The 22,018-nt window shown below is 37.5% G+C and overlaps 1 protein-coding gene and 1 long non-coding RNA gene across 3 annotated transcripts in view; one reads left to right on the forward strand and one right to left on the reverse strand.

The window, feature by feature from the left end:
• Positions 1-7,481: 7,481 nt before the first annotated feature.
• The window catches only part of TET2 (tet methylcytosine dioxygenase 2), a 131,344-nt gene continuing 116,807 nt past the window's right edge, over positions 7,482-22,018 (reverse strand). For both annotated transcript variants that reach the window (XM_004476225.5, XM_071215210.1), the window contains 3 exons: positions 16,785-16,922; positions 14,156-14,510; positions 7,482-12,193 (listed from right to left, as the gene is read on the reverse strand). In XM_004476225.5, coding sequence (XP_004476282.2) covers positions 10,710-12,193; positions 14,156-14,510; positions 16,785-16,922 — 1,977 coding nt within the window. In that variant the 3' untranslated portion in view covers positions 7,482-10,709. The remainder of the gene's footprint in view (positions 12,194-14,155; positions 14,511-16,784; positions 16,923-22,018) is intronic.
• LOC131278046 (uncharacterized) lies at positions 14,411-15,047 on the forward strand. The gene is made up of 2 exons (XR_009185178.1): positions 14,411-14,464; positions 14,739-15,047. It is a non-coding gene; the product is annotated as an uncharacterized lncRNA (long non-coding RNA).

Raw genomic sequence — 22,018 nt, forward strand, 5'->3', positions numbered from 1 at the left:
GACATTTGATCATACCTTCTTTTTTAAAAAATTTTTATTAGAGAAATTGTGAGTTTATAGAAAAATTATGCAGAAAATAGAGTTCCCATATACCACCCCATCACCATTTTCCCTATTAACACTTTGCATTAATGTGGCAGCTTTCTTACAGTTGATGAAATAATATTTTTATAATTATGTTGAAGCCCCTTTTTTGCTTTCCAGAACACATCTCCCCATTCCCTTACCACCTAGTTTACCCCACTGATTGCTCTTTCTCAGTCTTTTTTTTGCAGGTTCATGTTCAATTTCTCAAACTGGATTCACTGGAGCAGTTAAGGGCTCAGTCCTTGGGCATCTTCCTAGTCTTTAGGTGATTTTATCTAGTCTAGCGGCTTTAATACAGGCTGTATGCTGATGGCTCCCACATGAGTTATCTCTGCACAGACGTCTTTCCTGAACTTCAGATTTCATTGCTAGCTGTTTCCTCCACTTGGATGTCTAGTGGGCACCTCAAATCAGCATCTCCAGATGGAACTCCTCATTCCCTCTCCCCAGTCCCCAAACCTTCCCACACTCTTTTTCAATGCATTTTCTTCTTCCCACCTGAATAAATCCTAATTTCATTCTTCCAGTTGCTCAAGCCAAAAACTTTGAAGACATCCTTGATGCCTTTCTTTCTGTCACACCTACATTCTTGGTTCAACTACTTCTCATCACTTTTATTTCTGCTCCCACCCTGGTCTTTTGCTTGGCTTATTACGATAGCCTGCTATCTAGTCTCCTTGCTTCCATCTTTGACTTTTGCAAACCATTCTCAATGTAGTAGTGCAAATTTTCCTGTAAAAAACATATTAGTTCATATCCCTCCTCTGCTGAGAACTATCCAATGCCATCATCTTACTTAGAGAAGAAGCCTAAGAACATAACAATGCTCTATGACAAGCCCACCCCCATCCTGACCTTACCTGCCAGCATCTCTTCATTACTCACTCTACTTGAACAACAGGCTTTCTGACTTAAAATGTCACCTTATCAGTGAAATTTTCCTTGACAACCTACATTTAAAAGTCCTCCATCTCACCTAAACTACCAATGCTATCTATGCCCCAAACACTATCTTATTTTTTTCCATGGCACATATCTCCACATTTACTTTATTCTGTGTCTGTCTCTTCTAGAATATAAGCTCCAAGAAGATAGGGACTTATTAGCTGGTTCATTACTGAATGCCTAACTCCTAAAAATGTACCTGACACAGTGAAGGTACTTATAAATATTTATGAGTGAATGAATAAATGATTCTATAAAACTAGGGGATTGGATGAGATGCTTTCTAAGGTCTCATTCAAATCTGCATTCCCATGTTTGTATAATCAATAAATATTTCCCCTTCTTAATGACTTGAAAATGATAAAATAGACCTGCATGATAAGAAATAATCAACATAATTATAATAGCTGGCAATTTTAAAAATTCTTCCTATGTGCTTTATTTTTTTTTTAAGATTTATTTTTATTTATTTTTCTCCCCTTCCCCCCTCCCCACCCCAGTTGTCTGTTCTCTGTGTCCATTAGCTGCACGTTCTTCTTTTTGTCCACTTCTGCTGTTGTCAGTGGCATGGGAATCTGTGTTTCTTTTTGTTGCATCATCTTGCTGTGTCAGCTCTCTGTGTGTGTGGCGCCATTCCTGGGCAGGCTGCACTTTCTTTCACGCTGGGCGGCTCTCCTTATGGGTGTGGGGCTCCCCTATGCGGGGACACCCCTGTGTGGCAGGGCACTCCTTGCGCGCATCAGCAATGCGCATGGGCCAGCTCCACACGGGTCAAGGAGGCCCGGGGTTTGAACCGTGGACCTCCCATGTGGTAGACGGACGCCCTATCCATTGGGCGAAGTCCGCTTCCCCCTGTGTGCTTTAAATGAAGGCACTCATTTGCTCCTCACTACCACCTTGTGAGATAGGTATTGCTATCTCCATTCTCCAGATGGAGAAACTGAGGACAAGTGAGGAATAGCAACTAGCCCAAGGTCACATGGCTAGAAACTGGCAGAGATGGGATTTGAACCCAGGCAGTCTGGCTCCAGAACTGGAGATCTTTTCTATATGTTGCCTTCTGTAGAACAAATATGGAACTTTTTAAGTCAATGACACAATATTTAAAGCATACATAAAGCCTCCTTTCCATTTGCCTAAAAAATATTTTATTCTAATACACATACTTAGACATGAATATTACAAACATTAATACCTGTTTTTAGGTGATAGTATAAGTAATGGAAATTAAAATGTTTTAATTTCCTCAATTATTTTTTTCTTTTTGTTGAACATTTTTTCTTTTACCCCTTATATTATTTGGTACGTTAGAAACTATGATGTCTTTAGGGGATTATCAACTCATCTGGGGTTGCAGGACAGGGATTTATTTGTTTTGTGACTGCCCTCATTCTGGCTGTGGGTCCTAGTAATGCTTCATGATCAAGGGTTTCTATGCTTCTCTGTGAACCTGCTTTGTCAGGCAAGGAAGTTAGGGATCTTGCTCTTGGGAAGAAGGGTGGGGGGCTGCAGGAGTCACCTAGGAGAGCTCAAATAGAACAGATCAAACTTCTTAGCATGAAGCAAGGAGAAGGGAGAGGGATTAAAAACTCTGTAGGGAAGTGGACTTGGCCCAGTGGTTAGGGCGTCCGTCTACCATATGGGAGGTCCGCGGTTCAAATCCTGGGCTTCCTTGACCCGTGTGGAGCTGGCCATGCGCAGTGCTGATGCGCGCAAGGAGTGCCGTGCCACGCAGAGGTGTCGCCCGCAAGAAGTGCGCCCCGTAAGGAGAGCTGCCCAGTGCGAAAGAAAGTGCAGCCTGCCCAGGAATGGTGCTGCACACACGGAGAGCTGACACAGCAAGATGATGGAACAAAAAGAAACACAGATTCCCATGCCGCTGACAACAACAGAAGCCGACAAAGCAGAACACACAGCAAATAGACACAGAGAACAGACAACTTGGGGGGGGGAAGGGGAGAGAAATAAATAAATCTTTAGGAAAAAAACTGTAAGATTAGCCTTTTATTGGACAACTTTTTTTGCGTTTAATGCTTTAAATTCTCATTTAATATATATTTTTAAAAAATGTTCTCTTCCCACTCAGAAACCATTTATCCCTTTATGGTTCCTATTAGAACTTTTTTTAAAATTTATTTTTAAAATTTCTCTCCCCTTCCTCCCCTCCCCTCCCCTCTCCCCCATTGTCTGCTCTCTGTGTCCATTCACTGTGTGTTCTGTGTCCACTTGCATTCTTGTCAGCGCACTGGAAATCTCCGTCTTTTTTGTTGTGTACCTTGCTGCATCAGCTCTTCATGTGTGAGGCGCCATGCCTGGGCGGGCTCCGCTTTTTTCGCACAGGGCAGTTCTCCTTGTGGAGTGCACTCCCTGCATGGCACGGCACTCCTTGCGCACGGCAGCACTGAGCATGGGCCACTCACCACATGGGCCAGGAAACCGTGGGTACCTAACCCTGGTCCTCCTCTGTGGTAGGCAGATGCTCTCTACCACTTGAGCCACATCCACTTCCCTCATTTAATCTTTACCACACCCTTCACATATAAATGTGAAGGATGCACATTTATACTGATTCTTAAAGATGAGGAAAGAGACTCCAAGATGTTAAAGGAGTTTGTCAATGCCACACAAGTGATAAAATCACAAGGCTGATGGCAAAACCAGGTGCTTTCAAGTACATTACTACTTGCAATTCAGTGCACTCCTTAAATCCAAAATTAAATTACTCAAAAGAAGGGGTAGTGTATCTTGGGCATCTCAAGTTTTAAGTAATAGCCATATTTCTATCAACGTGACTATTCTATGCAGGAATAAAAGCAAGTACCCAGTGAATTTACTTATAAGTCCTTAATTAGGTGAATTTAAATGATCTGAATTCTTTCTTTTGGAGGAGGGGGAAAGTGGGGTGTCTTTCTGTAAGTACCATTTCACTGAAAACTGAAATAGAAATCTCATTTAAGTTTGAATGAAGATTTAGAGTAAAATGTTACATTGAGGTAGAGAAATTCCTTTTGAAACAGTATAAAAGGAAACTCCCAAAGAAAGCTTAGTCATGAAGAGTATATGCAAGGAAAAGAATAGCTCCTTAAAGAGTGAATGTTGGACTAGACAACCAGAGAAAATTGTGAGAAATTACCTGGTAAGAGAGAGGGAGATCTAGGCAGGTAGCTTAGAAGATATGAGAATCAGTGTCTTTGTTTTTGTGAATCTGAAGAGTGCAGGTAAAACGGAAATAATCTATAATCTACAATTAAAGTTAATTCTCTTCTAAGCATCTTTTGTGAACATTTTCTCTTCACTTGTTCAACCCTCTGGTTTTACAGAATCATTTATTCAGTTTCACTATAGTAAAATTGTATTTCTCAGGGGAGGAAGGAATGCAAGGAGAATGTGTCCCAACCCTACTTACCTGATAAGTCAACTGATTGAAATTAGTAAGCAAGTGTCATTCAAGAAGCACTCCCCACCACATTGCTTGTGGAAAGAAAAGCTGCTCGCTTGGCCTTCCTTTTTGGCTAAGACTCAGGTCCAGATGGCCTTTAGCCCAACAAAACCCATTTAAAATTCTCAGCAGCTTGAGGAGTAGATTGATGCCTTGATGAAGAGTTTTCTCCCAGAGCATGGAATTCACACAGGTGATGGAGGGAAAAGGGGAGGAGTTAGGCAGAAGTCAAAGCTAAGTCAGAATTATTCAAAGCAGGAGGGTCTGCACCATAAGACAATTGAAGAGCCTAAGGAGCAAGTGGTAGTGTGGGACAGCAGCTGTGGGCATGCATGCCTATGTGAAAAGGTTCATTCTTGGCAATTATTTCCTGGGGAGGCAAGAGGCCAATAAAGCTTTGTGAATACTGGCTCATCTGTCATTTCCAGCTGCCTCCCCCATTCAAGTCCACCTGCATGCACACTCACAAACAGCAGGCCTGCCAGCACCTTCATTGACAGCATGCTAGCATCACCAGCTTCCTTAAGTCCAATGGGGAAGAGTATGCGGCCCTAGCAGTAAAAGCTTTTGAACTTGTGGAGACGGAAATTCTCCCTTGCCCTGAACAGTGGAGATTGGCAAATGTGAACAGTGAGGTTTCCCTTGTTTCATCAGCCAGATGAAATAAGGGGTAAAGGTTGGCAATGTCCTGAGAGGTTTGAAGTGAAACAAACAAAAGGAACCTCATTAGATCCCTGCTTTTTAAACAGTAATGTTGCTTCTTAACTTAATATCCTACCTTGGAGCAGAGTCCTGGAGGGATCTCCCAGCCAATGAGCTCAAAGGTTATTCAATGGCAGTCATTCTCTGGGCTATACTATCTAAATCCAATCAGGCCCAGGTTGAACTGAGAAGGAAAGATGGCAAAGGGAATTCCCTTACTTTGTCTATGATGAAAATTATTTCTGGGACTATTTGGGGAGGGGTGGAGGATTGAAATACCTGTACTTATATAGCTATACCTAATAGCAATGTTTAACAAAATATCTCATGGTTCAAGGAAGTGTTAGAGCGGGGACAGCTCTCTTGTGTAAGGGCTGATTCATACAGAAGAGAATGGGTAGAGATGAGGACAAGTTAGTCTTGACATCTTTGAAGCCAAGTGACAATGGGTGAGGACATGCACATTTGTCCGATTCCTTTTAGGCCACCTATCCCCATTCCTCTTGCCTAACATTGCCTGTCTTTCTGATAAGTAGGAAGAGGAATTTTTCCCTGAGGAAAATGGACAAGGAGAGGAAGATGAGAGTCTGAAAACAGGGTTGGCCTTAGACCTACGCAATTATGAACTCAAGCCCTGTGTACATTCCTTGAGTGTCCTTATGGATAGTGCATAGAAGGGGACAATCTAATGTCAACAGATTTGCTATGATTTACACATGCAAAGTGAATAGGCTAAAAAGTAAGTTTAAAAATAAAAGTAGGCCAAGTATCTATTGACTATTCAACCAGAGAATTACTTTGTCCTTTACTATTTGGATATTATCTTAGAGTTCAATGTTAAGAAATTAAGAATAACCATCAAAAAGAATCTTTAGTAGGAATATACATATTGTATATAAAATATAAATTCGATTAGAAATGTAATCCTAAAGAAAAATGATTGGAAGGAAATATAACATTTAGTGGTGGTTATCTCTGAGTGGTGGCATTAAGGGTTTATATATTTTTCTTCTCCAAATTTTCTACATTTTCTCCATTGTTCCCATATCCTTTTAAAACATATTTTTATTTAATTTTAAGAGATACATAGATCACACAAAATGTTACATTAAAAAATACAGGAGGTTCCCATATGCCCCACTCCCCATACCCCCCTCCCTTTCCCACATCAGCCTCTTTTCATTAGTGTGGTATTCATTGGAACTGATGAATATATTTTGGAGCACTGCTACACAGCATGGATTATAGTTTACATTGTAGTTTACACTCTCTCCCAGTCCATTCAGTGGGTTATGGCAGGATATATAATGTCCTGCATCTATCCCTGCAATATCATTCAGGACAACTCCAAGTCCCAAAAACGCCCCCATATTACACCTCTTTGTCCCTCTCCCTGCCTTGAAACTCCTGTGGCCACGTCTCCACATGAATGATATAATTTTTTCCATTGCTAGAGTCACAATAATTCTAGAGTGGAATACCAGTAAGTCCACTCTAATCCATATTTTATTCCTCCATCCTGAGGATTCCTCTCAATAAGAAAAATATTCTTTCAAGTAAACATAATAATGTCCACATACTACATAGGGCACTGTGGAAACAGGAAGAAGACACATGGGGAGGGGTTGTGAGAAGGCATACAAGTCTTTAGTAGGGATATGCTTAAAATCTTTTGTTCCTGATTACAAAACTGGGAGACTTTACCTTTAGGGAGAAAGGTCTAACTTTGTAATGGGATGTAATAAACAAGGTAGGCTAGAGAGGATTTCTGCTTGTTTGTCCAGTGGTAGAGCTATGACACGTGATCTTAAACTTTCTCATGTGTTCCAAGGGGCAGATCCGGGTTTTGTGGGGCCTGACACTTATCCAATTTGCGCAGCTTGCTTTAAGAAAAATAATGCAACTTTATGACTATAATATTAGACATGGGGGTTGGGAAGAGGCCCGAGTGAGAGGTCCTACAATTTATTAGTCTCATGGTTAATCTATCTTTGGTGCTCTGAAAAGTGAAGGGGGTTGTCCAGAAGGCCCAGGTTTAAGCAACTGTCAGACCCCACATCTCTATCTTTGGGCTTTGTTCTGGATAATTTCAAGAGCCTTGAATTGATCCCACAAAAAAAGCAAGTACTATCATTACTGTTACTAGTGCTGCTGATAAAATCATAATCATAATCCTTCTTTCTGCTGTAGATTTCTAAGTGTTCAGAAGCACGCGTACACACACACACAAAACAATTTTTTCATTGCCTTTTCCTCAGTGGGGTGACAGTTGTTCCAGTGGTAAACAAAAGCTTCAGCAAGACAGCACTTAGAGTGCATTAAATAAATATAAATTTTATTAAAAACACTCACATAGCGTTATCAGGAATGATATAATAATAAACAGCTTTCAAATAACCTGCATTCATTACATTACAATACTTACAGTATTTATAACCATCCTCAGATTTTATAGACAAATCAAACATTTCATGAAAATGGAAAGAAACTAAGTTTAAAAAGAGCATAGAAAAATGCACACAAGTTCATTATCTTAGTGTCAAACTGCAAATGTTTCCTACACAAGTTAACCACTAGCTTTAGAAGTGAACTGTATATCACTGTGCGTCAATCAAGATGAATAATTCATTCAAGTAAAGTTGACACCACTCAGAAGCATTTTCAAGTATGGCTATATAGTTAACCTGATATTCCTATATAAGCAAATTTTATATCTGCTTTTCATTCATTCTGAGGCAGGTTTGATATTTACAATTATAGAGCTAATATTTACAATGTCACTCGATTCCTTCTCCCCAACCCCCCAAACTGCACTTCCTGCTCTTTTGACCAGCAGTTTGACAAATGACAGTGAATGATATAGAAACCGAATATTTATTAGGGATGGCAGACTCAAAACCAACAAATGCACATGCAGTCACCAAATATTCTGGGTTAAATTTCATGGTATATGCAAAACATTAAAATCATAGTTTGGTGTATGCAAAGAAAACATTTTTAAATGTTTGTATTTAAAGTGGACACAGCCAAAAGAGGGGGAAATACTTTAAAAGACAAATCCTTGTTATAAAGATTTGACTAATAAAACCCAAAGGCTTCCTTTGATTAAGAATTTATTTGAAATCCTATTATGCAAAAATGGATTTAGACCAAAATATAACTGTACAGTATATTGCACACCATACCTCTAGTGCTTTACCTGTTTAGGGAAGCCCTCACAGAGTCTGAATCTGTATTTATTACAGGATCAAAAGCTTTATTTAGAGAGCTGACTCTAGTCACTTGTCAAACTCTGGCCTTACAATTTTCCCTTTATTAACTCAGTGCATGGTATTTTCACGTAATTTTTTTTCCTGTTTGAAACAGTCAAAAGATTCCCTAAACTTTTAAAATGTTTTTCTTTACAATAAAAAGAGCCAACAGATTTACAAAATTAGTTTTAGTTATATCAGTACAATATACAATAGGAGGGATTCAAAATAAAAGGGTTAAATCCCTGAAAAAGAATATATTTATTAACCTACAACAATTTTACATAAACACAGGTGACATGTTGGCATAAGGAGAACATGAGCTGAAATATCCCTGAATTTTTAGAACAAAAAGGTTGAAGTTCAAGTTATACTTGCTAAGAAATCAAGTATTGAAAAAAGTTATGCTTTTTAATAATATAATAAAAAAAGACTTGGAAAAAAATGATGGTACACAATGCTATAAGCTTTCACTCTCAGTTCAATATCCTATTGCCAAACTAGTGTTGAGGTATATGACAAGTAGGAACATCACTCAAACCTTTAATGAATTTTTAGCTCACATTATGATATATTTGTAGCAGGTTGAGTAGCACCATCATGATGTGAATTCTGCTTCAAACCCATATATATATTTATATTTATTTAAAACTTTTTACAGTACTAAAATACTAAAGCATTGCGTTAAAAAAGTTTAGTTTACAATTTAATTTACTATACAACTCTTTCACTTTTTTATACAAATTAATGATTTAAAACCACCCCAGCAAACCAGCTGCCTGTTTTTTGTTTCTCTTTAATCAACAGATTCACATGGAACTAACCCTGTTTATCTTATGCAGGCATCAGTCTGCTCAAACTTCCCTGTAAAGAGAACCCTTGAGCTAAGAAATGACGCCATCACAATGTACATAATTATCAACACAAAGGCAGACTGCCATTCGGTTCTTTGCAGAGCATACAGATCCATGAAATAGCATAGGCTTAAGTGAACTAGCTTTGTTGAGTCTGGAGCATGCGGCTAATAATTACCTGCAGTTAACAGAAAATCCTTAAAAGTTACATATTGGAGCAATGAACTTGTCATACAATTCATAGAAAACTGTTTTACAGTATAGCATGTGAGATAAGCACCAGAAAAATGTGGTTTGTGGACTAATATATTCCCTTGAATCCAGTGAGCCCCTTTTGGATTTACCGGCTGCATTAAAATGGACACATTGCTTATCAGCAGACGCACAGTTAAAAGCAAAAATATTTTAAAAGCTTCTCTTGTTACCTTAAAAAAATCAACTTTGCATTCTAAAATGAAAGTAAACTTAAAAAAAAAAAAAAGTCTCAGTACCTTAGCATTGTTCAAGTTGTCAAAGCTTAGGTAGAAAAAGTGCTTCTAAAATACCATTTAAAATATTTATACATAAACATGTGTGCACATATATGTGTGTGTATATATATATGTACATATATATGTTTATTGTCCTACAAGGACTTCACTGGATGAGCAAAATCCAGAGGCTTTCAAAATGTCCACATTTTAAAAAGTAAGCTTGTGTAAGAATCGGTAATTATGACAAAAACTTGAATGAAACAGTATCCTTATTATTCAAGGGCACTGAAGTACACTGATAGCATCTTGATGATATAAAGGCATCAAATTTTCAATTATTAAAGACACCATTTTCTTAGCACCATTTCTTAGAACATCCAAACAAATTCAGTGTTTTGCTGTCTATTCATTTATACTTCCTGTAGCTATTGTGATAAATAAAAGTTAATATTAAGATTATAGTAAAAACTGCATGTTAAAAAAGCCATAATTCCAGTATTTCAGTACATCGTATATTCAGCACCAGATGGTATTTTATGATTCCTGCCACCGTAATACTACAGTACTTGTTTGATTTGTGTTCCATGACTACGCAAACTTGCTATTAAAAGTGGTCACAGATGTGTAGAGTTGTAAGGGGGAAAATCACATTTACATATCATCTCATCCAATAATAGAACCAGTGTTTAAAAATGTAAATTGTGAAACGCTTCCCCACCTTCGTTTTGCATAGAATGCTTTGGTCTTTTTTCTAGATGCCATCTGTGACCACTTAGGAGTCGGTGGAAATTAAGTGCTGTGGTAAGGCTACCTCTTTTTTGCTGGTGAGGCGAGGTTTTTCCCACCACACTTACCAAGAATACTGTGTCCTTTCCCCACTGCCTGCACCATAAGAACTAGATTACTGACAGGTTGGTTGTGGTCTTTTCAAATGAGGTAACCAACGAAAGGGGTGACATTATATATATCTGTTGTAAGGCCCTGTGACCCGAGTGAAGGCATATGGAGACGTAGTTACTGTGGAGTCTGTGGTCATGGACGCGGTCCTTTCGGTAAGGGACTTGATGAAGCGCAGGTAAGTGGGCTCTGAAGCTTCATGCGGCTCAGTGGGCTCCCGTTTCACCTTTTTGCCATGGGTTTTCTGAGGCACATAGTCTGGGCCATATTTTTCACACTCTTCCTCTTTCTCGCGGGCTTTTTCAGCCATTTTGGCTTCCCAAAGAGCCAGACCATGTTTTGGCTCATTCATGCTTTTATGCTGGTAAAAAACAAGTGAGATTCTTGTGGGGTGATTCCTATTGGGATTCTTTAAAGGGGTTGTGGCATGAAGCTCTCGCTTTGCACACTCGATGAGAATTGACCCATGAGTTGGAGCCACGGCCACACCCCCAATGTCAGGATCCAGAAAACTTTGTTCACTGTCTGACCAGACCTCATCATTTTCCTCTGCAGCAGAAGCCACACCCTGGATCGGTGCTGAAGACTGTCTTTCCTGACTGTTAGCATGATTTAATTGGTGTAAGCCATCTTGAACAGAAGCGTCTTGGTTAAGACCTGGAAGCATCTGAGATAGCCCATTAGCTGCATGGGAAAGCATGTCATTCTCCTTGTTTTGGAGATGCAGGGCATGAAGAGAGCTGTTGAACAAGCCTGAAGCTGCAGTGTAATTATGCATTATATGTTCACCATTTTTATAGTTGATGTTTGGATTACTCAGATTAGGAGGTAATCTAGAAGCAGCTCCCATGAAGTGGCCATCCAGCTCATGAGTGGAATAAGGTGGAAATGACCCTACATGGTGTACATTTGGTCTAACAGTACAACTGCTGAAGGCATCTCCCTGCATATTTTGGTTTCCATAACCCAAGTACTTGGAAGCAAAACTCTGGCTATTTCCAAACCTCTGTTGATAGAGTGTATGGATGGGTGGTAGATTTAGTTTAGAGAGAGGATCTTGACTTGGATACCTATACAGATCCATGGACTGAGACTGGGGAGAATAGGGACTCAGATACGGGGAGCAGTTGTCCATCGACACATTTCCATTGCATTGATATGATGGATATTGGTTATTCTGATTCAAAAGCCCAGGATAGGGGTTCATGGGATTAGAAGAATTCAAATATGATCCTGCAGTTTGGGATGAAGTAGAGTAGAGGTTCATAGGGTTGGCACCTCCATAAATTTCCAAAGTGTGTGAAGAGCTTGGATAAGGACTAACTGGATTGGGCTGTCTCATATACAGATTGGTGGGTCCAGAAGAAGAGTAACAGTTGATAGACTCTGACTGAGGGTTATTAGTCAAAGGGTGATGCTGTTGGGGTGGCTGCTGCTGCTGCTGCTGCTGTGGTGGCTGCTGCAGCTGTTGAGGCTGCTTTTGGGGTTGCTGAGGCACAGGATGCTGGGACTGCTGCATGACTGGTCCTGAAAGTCGCAAAAGTTCTGTGAATAGGATAAGAAAGAGCAGATGTGCGTGGTTATTACTTTATGAAAGCTAATGAGGATACTTAAACTTATGTGAGAACCACTATCAGCATTATGCAATCCTACCAAAGAAGGACAAGAGCAAAGCTGGGGTTCTCATAACTGTCCAGCATTATTTTTTTGTGTCTAAATTATTAGAAATGAAAATGGCAGCCTTTTTAACAGTATAGTCTGAGAAGTGAAGAAAATGTAATAAATACTCAAAAGCTATTCCACTGAGAGCATTATGTTTTAGGGAGTTTCTGCACCCTCTTACCGGAAATATTCTCCCTTTACCCCACCTCCCTACCCTTCCTTGGTTTACAGTATCCCTTCATCAAGGAAGATTTCTGTGATCCAATTTTTTAGTGCTTTTGTAATATTCATTGGAAACATGGATGAAATAAAGCAAGAGTCATACTGTATTATAATTACCCTGCTCAGTAAGTTTCTTGAGGGCAGGGACCATTTCTTACTTATTTTTCCATTGCCTGGCTTGCAATAAAATTTATTAAATAGGTAAAATGAAAGTAGCAGAAAATTTATTATGGATGATTCAGTAATGCTAACAGAAAGAAAAAAAATAATGTCGATTTAAAAACAAAAAGCATCTTATATAACCAGCAAGTGCTATTTCATTAACATGCTTACCAGAAAGAAAATTTACACAGCTGTAGATGAAACTTTAAATGTTCAATTTTTTTAAGTGACACTTTTAAAAGTGAAACTTTTGTCTTATGTATTCCCTTGAAAGTCATTGACTTAAAAACAGGTAAAGTCCTGAGAACTGAAGTAATTGTTATCTACAGAAGTTAGTTAGAAGGAACTAGAGGCAAAATTTTATCCTATTTGTACTTTAAGGCTAACATAAAGAAGATATCAGGAAATGAATAAGATTTACTTCTCTTAGTCAACCAATCAGCAAATATTTATTCAGCATCTTTAGCACAGTTCTAAAATACCTAATTTATTTTCTCTGAGCTTGAAAATGAATCAGTAGGGAAATGTGACTTTGTGAAGCAGAAATAATTTACCCAAGAGATGGAATTTCTAAGCAAACTGATACACTAAACTTAGAAGATACATATATATATATTTCTTCTTTTTCTTCCTTTTTCCTGTTAATGGCCAGGCTAATTCCATCTCTAAAATTTGGACATGAACATTATTTTGTTCTGTGATTTCTTTACAGCATTAAACACAGACATAAACAAGGAACTTTGGAAAGAAAATTTCAATTTAGGATTGAGGAATAATGCTCTAATGCTGTGACTATAGGCAAGACCTCTTTTGATGGGGAAAGGTTTTATAGGACAATTACATTTGGATACCATCCTAAACCTCAGACTCAATACATCTAAAGAAAGTTATTTTCCTCTATCTTTAATAAATCTTAATTCCAAACTTCTTATTTGAATAATTATTATCATATTAGTTTTTTAGGCTTAAAACTTTGAAGTCATCCTTGAATTTTTCTTCTTTACTCCAATGTTTTGTCACCAAATCCTACTGAGTTTCATTTGGGAACTATTCACTTTCATTATTTCTGTTGTATCTCCACTGCTTCCACCAAAATTCAAACTTTTTTTAAAACCTATTCTTAGTTTATTGAATCTTTATCCAAACTATTAACTCATCTATCTCTAATTTGGCCTATCTACTATTACCAGAACAAGACTAATTTCACCACATCACTTATCTATTATAAAACTTTGCCATGTATTATAGAATAAAATCCAACTTCTCCATCAAGCTGTAACTGATGGTGCAATATCTCATTACCAGCTCCCACAGCAAAACTGGGCCTTGCTACTTTAGAGAAGATCCTGGCATGGAACTAAGACCATGACTGATGTGACCTTCTAAAATTAACAATGTTCATTTTTAATGTAAGTATCACACAACACATTTACCTATAGAGCTTCACATTAAATTTATTACCTGCCAAATGTTTAGCGTGGCTTGCATTGTCCGTCTGTTTTGTACGTAACAAGGTTGACTTTTCCTTTTCATTCTTATTAGAGCTGTTCTCCAGAGAGGAAAGCTTCTCAGCTGCAGCTTTTTTGGCTTCTAGTTTCCTTTGTCGGCACGTCTTGACTGGCTCTGCTAACATCCTGACTTTCCGCCGAAAAGAGCTCAATACCTGAATGGCACCATTTCGCTTTTTCTCCTCCTGAGCTTCTACACTTCCAAACTCATCCACATCAGAGACTTTGTATAAAGGCAGAACATGGAGCTGCTCATCCTCAGGTTTTATGCCAATTTCTCGATTGTCTTCCCTAGTGAGGGTGCATACCTGGCGAGAAATAAGACATGGCAGCTTCAGTGTTAGGTCCCAAATAAAAGTGCATGTATGTATCATTCTCACTTGATGGATTTAAATTGGTGATAGTGGCCTCACTGGACTAGACCAATGACATGCCTATTACCAATAAATCATGCCTACCTGTTGTTGAAGATTGTATCAAAATGGTACAAGGAAGTAAAGACAAGCTCATACTGACTTTTGTTTGTTTGTTTGTAGGACTTGTTACTTGTGGTGACTGTGCTTCACATACATTTCTGAAAAAGCAACACTCCCACCAAAATGAAGCAATCTCCACACTCTTCACATTTCAAAAATAAGATGTGATACAAAAACAGGCTTAAGGTTTCTTCTACCTGATGTCCTCCTCTATCTGCGGAAGTATCATATTCACCTCACCTCATACTCTTGTAAGCAAAGAAATTTCACATCTTGCCTCACATCTGACTCTTCATTCTCCTTCACTGTGTTTGAGGCATTCCATGACACCAAAGTGAAAATCACATTAATAAAAAGTTGGAGATTTGGTTACTTAATATTGTTTCTACCTTTTTATTCTTGTCTCTTTCTTTGTACTGTTAAACCCAACTTACGGTTTCTTTTCTCATTTCTTTCTGAGATATCACTATATATAAGGGGGTACTCCGAAAAGGAAAAAAAAAGCTACCTGCTTCTTTGATAACTTAACGATACTTTATTTCTATTGTTAGCTACAATCATATTGTTCTTGGTGAGAGATTGTTATTTTTAAAATATTAGTTGATTTTTAACCAAAGGAGAGAACATAACCATGGTTAATCTAAGCACATGGTAATGTAAAATCACTGAAAGCCTTGAAAGTAACGTGATCATGACTGAAACCTTTATAACTAAGTTTAAAATAAGTTTATATATAAGTCTTCTAAATCCACGTCTTTGCATACCTTGTAACTTTCCCCCACACATATTTATCCCTACTCAGTTCTTATATAGTATTTCTTTCCATTCTACCTCACAGAAACTGTGATCTATCAGAGGCAAACTCCCCTTCATTATAAGCATCTTGCTTGTCCTCTGCCTACTCTCTGTCATATTGCTGAAACCAAATATGACTATCTTCAGGAATAACTCTATCATTTGTTTCTTCCACTTCCCAGCATCTAGCATAGCCCCTTAATAAAAGCAGATGCTCCATGCATGATTAATGACAATTTTAGATGTTAGAGTAGATGGTGGGTCTTGTGTTCTTCTCTTGGTCAGAGGTTGGCAAACTATAGCCTGTGCCCAGTCTGCACCACAGTCTGCTTTTATATGTCCAGCAAACTAAGAGTGGTTTTTATATTTTTAAAGGGAGTTTAAAAAAAAACAACAGAGAACTATGACAGAGACTCAAAGCCTAAAATATTGACTATCCAGCTCTTTATGGGAAATGTTTTCTGCCTCTGTCCTAGATCATCAAACTAATACCTTCTTTGCTTCTCAACAAAAACTTTACACCAGTTCCCTCAAATATCTTCAATCATTGCCTATTATGTTCCTGAATTATTTTCTACTTATAGTATCACTAATGCTTGGCTTTTTTTCTTACATGTCATTGGTGAACTTCCTCAACTATACCAACATTCAAGTTGATATCCCATTACATTCATTAATTTATAGTTTCTTGATCTCCTTAAATGTTTATTATTTATCTCCACACTGGAGCATCACTCTACATACAAGGCTGCATCCTTCATTTTGTTGCTTTGGAACATGGCTCCACTCTAATCTTTCTTCTTTCCTCACTGTGCCTTCAACTCAAGACCCAATTCATTTTATTAACTGCAACATGTATTATCGTAATGAGCTTTCTGAATTTAGAACCTTCTATAGAGATGTGACAAAGATCCAGCTTCTCTTTCTTCATTTATATTTCTCTCTGCAAGGTGAACTAGTCCCTTGGCTTCTATTTTTTTTTTTTTTTTTTTGCTTAGCTGATTACAAATTATCTGACACTGAGATTTAAGGGATTTTTGACAACTAACCATAGGTCAAAATACAGTTACTGGTTGGGATTCACATTAGCAATTCCCATGATGTCCATGCATTTATCAACAGTTTTTCACAAATAGGTCAACTTGTTATGGAGAGCACTAGTCAACACCACCTGCAACAGCAATTCATTCATGAAAACACTGTTGAGCAGTTAACTGTGCAGAAAACATAATACTCTAACCCCATCTGCTAACTTTCAGACCCCCGGTCTTCAACAGGAGGTGCTCCTACCCTCTTCTCAGCTCTTCTTACCAATGTGCTGCCATTTTGCATGTTGTGCAGGTCTCTATGGGCATGAGCACAGAAGTCCAGACATGCAGTGACCCCTGAAAATGGACGACCCTCCTTCAGACCCAGACGGCACTCTGATGCTCTGTGTTCATATTCAATCTATAAAAGAAAAGTGTGTGTGTGAACAGGGTAATAGTTTTACTCTTAGATAAAATGGTTCTTTAATTTTTTAGCTATTTGGAATTTGTAAAAATGTATATTTTACATCCAGAAACAAAATGGATAGCACAAGATAGAGCAAATACCATGACATGGTAAAGTTTTATTTTACATAATTATTGAGGTATGACCGATGTACATTAAACAGCATATATTTAAAGTATATTATTTGATGAATTTTGACATTTGTATATACCTGTGAAACCACTGTCACAATCAACATAATGTACATATTTTTCAGTTCCCAACGTTTCCTCATGTCCCTTTACATAATTCATCCCTCGCACCCCTCTCCCATCCCTCTTTTCCTAGGCAACTACTGATCTGTCACTATAGATTAAACTAGCATTTTCTAGAGTTTTCTAGAATCACCTTGTCAATTCCTTCAAAAAAACCCCCAAGATTTTTATTGGTAATGCACTGAAACTATAGATTAATTCATGGGAGAAATGGCATCTTACCAATATTTAGTTTTGTGATCCACGAACATATTTCTCTCTAGTTATTTAGATCTTCTATAATTTCTCTTAGTACTGTTTTGTCATTTCACCGTACAGGTCTTAGACATTTTTGTCAAATGTATGCCTGAGAATTTAATATTTTTATGTTATTTTAATTGATACATGTTATTTTAATTTCAATTTTGTGGGAAGATTTAAACGATATATTCAATTTCTCTAATAGATATAGGATTATTTATTTATTTATTATTTCTTTAAGTGAGATTTGGTAATTTGGATGTTTCAAGGACATTACCCATTTCAACAAAGTTGTTGAATTAAAAAATTTTTTTTTAGGTACCAGGGGCCAGGGATTGAACCTGGGACCTCATATGTGGGAAGCCAACACTCAACCACTGAGCCACATCGGCTTCCCTAAGTTGGTTTTTAAATTTGCTTTTGCTTGTTGTTTTTTCAGGAGGTACCAGGAACCAAACCTGGGACTTCCCATGTGGGAAGCAGGCACTCTACTGCTTGAGCCACATCTACTCCCAGTTGTTAAATTTCATGACATAAAGTTTTCTACCTATCATTTTGCTAATGTCTGTAGAATCTCTAGAATTTCCCCCTCTCCAGTTCTTAATACTGGCAGTTTGTCTTCTCTCTTTTTTCTGCTCAAATGTCTCTAAGAACCAGTTCTTATTTTCATTGATATAGTCTATTGTTTTCTGTATTCTATGTCACTGATTTTTATTCTTTAATTTTTTCAAGTTTCTTAGGGTGGAAGCATAGAACATTGACTTGAGACCTTTCTATTTTTCTAATATCAATGTTCAGTGCTATAAATGTCCCTCAAAACAAGGCTTTAGCTGTCTCCCACATATTTCAATGTATGTCTTCACTTTCATTCAGTCAAGATACTTTCTAATTTCTCTTGCGGCTTCCTTCTTTGACCCATTGGTTATTTATTCATAGACTTATTATTTATTTATTTCTCTCCCCTTCTTCTCCCCCATGCCCTGTTGTCTGCTCTCTGTGTCCATTTGCTGTGTGTTCTTCTGTGTCTGCTTGCATTTTTGTCAGCGGCACTGGGAATCTGTGTCTCTTTTTGTTGCCTCATCTTGCTGTGTCAGCTCTCCGTGTGTGCGGCGCCACTCCTGGACAGGCTGCACTTTTTTAGCATGGGATGGCCCTCCTTGCAGGGCCACTCCTTGCATGCACAAGCGCTTCGTGTGGACCAGCTCACCACATGGGTCAGGAGGCCCTGGGTTTGAACCCTGGACCTCCTATATGGTAGGCGGATGCTCTATCCATTGAGCCAAATCTGCTTCCCCCATTAGTTATCTAAAACAACTAAGTTGTTCAGTTTCCAGATATTTAGGGATTTTGCAGGTATCTGTTATAGATGTTTATTTAATTCCATGTGGTTAGAGAAAAAACTTTGAGGGATTTGAATCCTTTTAAATTTATTGACACTTGTTTCATGACCCAGAATAAGATCTATTTCCTCGTGCACTTGAAAAGAATGCGTTTTTTGTTGTTGGATGGGGGGATCTATACATGTCAATTAGTTCCTGTTGGCTAAAAGTATTGTTCAAGTCTTTTATTTCCACACTGATTTTCTGTTTACTTGTTCTATCCATTTTTGAGAGAGTTGTATTGAAACTCCTGACTAGAATTGTGGATTTATCTATTTTAGTTCTATCAGTTTTTGTTTCATTAATTTTGAAGTTCTACTATTAGGTATATAAATATTTAAGATCATTTTGTTCTTTTGACGAACTGACCCAGTCATCGTTATAAAATGACCCTTTTTACCTTTTGAAATTTCTTGGCTATGAAATCTATTTTGCTATTAATATAACCAGTCTTGCTTTCTTTTTTTAATCTTTTATTTAAAAAAAATTTTAGGAGGTACTGGGAATTGAACTTAGAACCTTATGCGTGGTAAGCAGTTGCTCAACCACTGAGCTACAACTCCTCCCCTGTAGAAATGACATTTTAGATCAGCACCATCCAAGAGAACTTTCTGTGATGTTGGAAATGTTCTATATCAATGATGTTCAATGTGATATCCTCTAGCCACATAGTGCTACTGAGTTAATGAATTTTCAGTTTTTTTAACTTTAATCTACATTTAAATAACCACATGTGGTTAGTGACTATGATACTAAACAGTACAGCTTTAGGCCATAGAAAGACATATACTAGACCTTCTTTCCAGGGATGGAGATGGATTTCCAGTAAAAAATAAATAAAATAACTATAAAAATAAAATGTCATTTCCGCATATTGTGGATAGCACATGATTTGGAGATTTGAACCTGCTATTTCAGGCTTAATGTTTGATGGTAAGACAACCACAGAAAATACATCAGAACAAATATATGTCTAATGGATAGGTGAAAGAGAAAAACTAGGCTCTAATTATGTGGAGTTGGTAGAAAAAATTCTATGAAGACATAATTAAGTTTAACATTACCCAAAAGACATTAACTGTGAAATCAAGAAAGAAAAGGAGAAAATTAAGATATGAGAAGTAAAGATAAGATACTTACTAGGGAAAGGGGACAGAGATGAAATGGTAGGTATTATGCTATGATAAAACCTTACTTCCCCTACACCATGTGCAAAGAACACACGGCTATTTTTCAGAACTCTGAAGCATATTAACAAACAGGGATTAGCACCATCAATAATACCTACCATGCTACATTAAAAAACAAAACAAAAAACCTTGCTTATCCACAACCATTGATAGTATTTGTACAGATATTACATCTACATATATACTGATTTATATATAAACATTGAAACTTCTAAAGAATAAGTCCTTATCATCTTGTTATAACTTAAAAACCAGGGGCACCTTCATATTCTGGGTACTGCAGATTCAGGAAATGCAAAAAAACACAGTTTAAACTTAAAGAATACTAAGGGAGCCATGTGGCTCAGTGGCTGAGCACTGCCTTCCCACATGTGAGGTCCCAGGTTCAGTCCCTGGCTTCCGTACCTCAAAAAAGAAAAACAAAACAAAACACAAAAACCCCACTGAAACAAAATTTAACAGGGTAGATTATAAATGCTTAGAAAATGAAGTGTGTTATAAGGTAATCTATAATAAAAATCAAAGAAGAGGACATCACTGCTTTATTAGTCTGTCCCTCTCCCCAACTAAAGCCATTTGACTAATTGCCCCTATTAAAAAAAAAACTAAACACAAAAAAACCCACAAAAACTGATTCAACATAAAATGGCCAAACTTGAAAATTTCCAACATAGACTCAATTCATTGTCTTTTTTTCATAGTTCAATTTAATCTTGTATATTGCTCCCCCAGAATTAAACCTTTACAACAGTACCAAAGCATTCTTATACCTTTCTGTAATATTGACTAAGATGGGTAAAACTTTAAAATAACAGTATTAATCCCACTAATATTAATATTTAAACTTATGACATAAACAACTTATAAACTGTCATAAAATATTTCCTTTTCTACTAACCAATAAATAAATGAGAGAAAGAAAAGAAAAAGAAAAAAGAGAAGAGTTGGGGGTCAGGGGAGTGTTAAAATCCACAATGGAAATGAAGAACAGTTAAATCTATATTTAGATTGGTCCCATCTCTATCTCTACAAACTAATTTAATTCCATTTGTCTTTAATGTTACAGCATCCTCATGGTATGCACTGTGTCCGCAATACCCTCTCATCATCTCAGGTCTCTTCTCCATTCATCAGTCACCCTCTTTCCCTTAAACCTTTAGCCTCTCATACTCCACTGACTTCTACTTCTTCCATCACTTACTTCACGGGCTTCTCTTCCTCTACTTACTCCTAAAATGTTGATGTGCTCCAGAATTCTATCACCAGTCCTTTCTACTTTATAAGATTCATCCTGAAAAATGGCATTCACTCCTATGTGTTTAACCTGAACTATGTCCTGCATTTTAAACACTCCCATATCTATAGAGCTAGCTGGATTTTTCTCCTTATTCTTCATCTACTTATCCTAGAAGCACCTCAAACCCAGTATGTCCAAAAGGAAATTTATCATCTTTCTCCCTCTAAAACTTATTCTTCCTCACCAATTCCAGACACTAGTTAGTAGAACCATCTATCCAAGACAGAATTTGGCAAATCCTCAAATCTTCTCTCCTTTGCTCATCATCAAATCCAATTGTTTGCCAAGTTCCACCTCAATTATTTCACATACTTATTTCATTTTCTCCATCACTATTACCATTTCTTTAGTTTAGCACCTTAAAATATCTTACCCAATCATTGCAATAACTTCTTTTCTCTCTAATCTTACACTAATCCAAGTTATATTTCATTTGGTTTGCTAAGTGACCTTTAAAAGTACAAATTAAATCACTTCACCTTTCCTGCCCCTAACACATACTTAAAAGTCCCAATGGTAGCCCTCTTACCCAAAGGATAAAGTTCAAAGATCTTTACATGCCATCCAAGGTCATTCATACCTACCTCTCCTATCAGTTACTATAATATTCTGTAACTGTTATTTCGCATGTCTATATCTCTTCTAAGGAAGGAATTCATTAAAGACAAAGAAACTGAATTATTGTTCTTTA

Source organism: Dasypus novemcinctus, chromosome 1 (assembly GCF_030445035.2).
Source record: "Dasypus novemcinctus isolate mDasNov1 chromosome 1, mDasNov1.1.hap2, whole genome shotgun sequence".
NCBI lineage: Eukaryota > Metazoa > Chordata > Mammalia > Cingulata > Dasypodidae > Dasypus > Dasypus novemcinctus.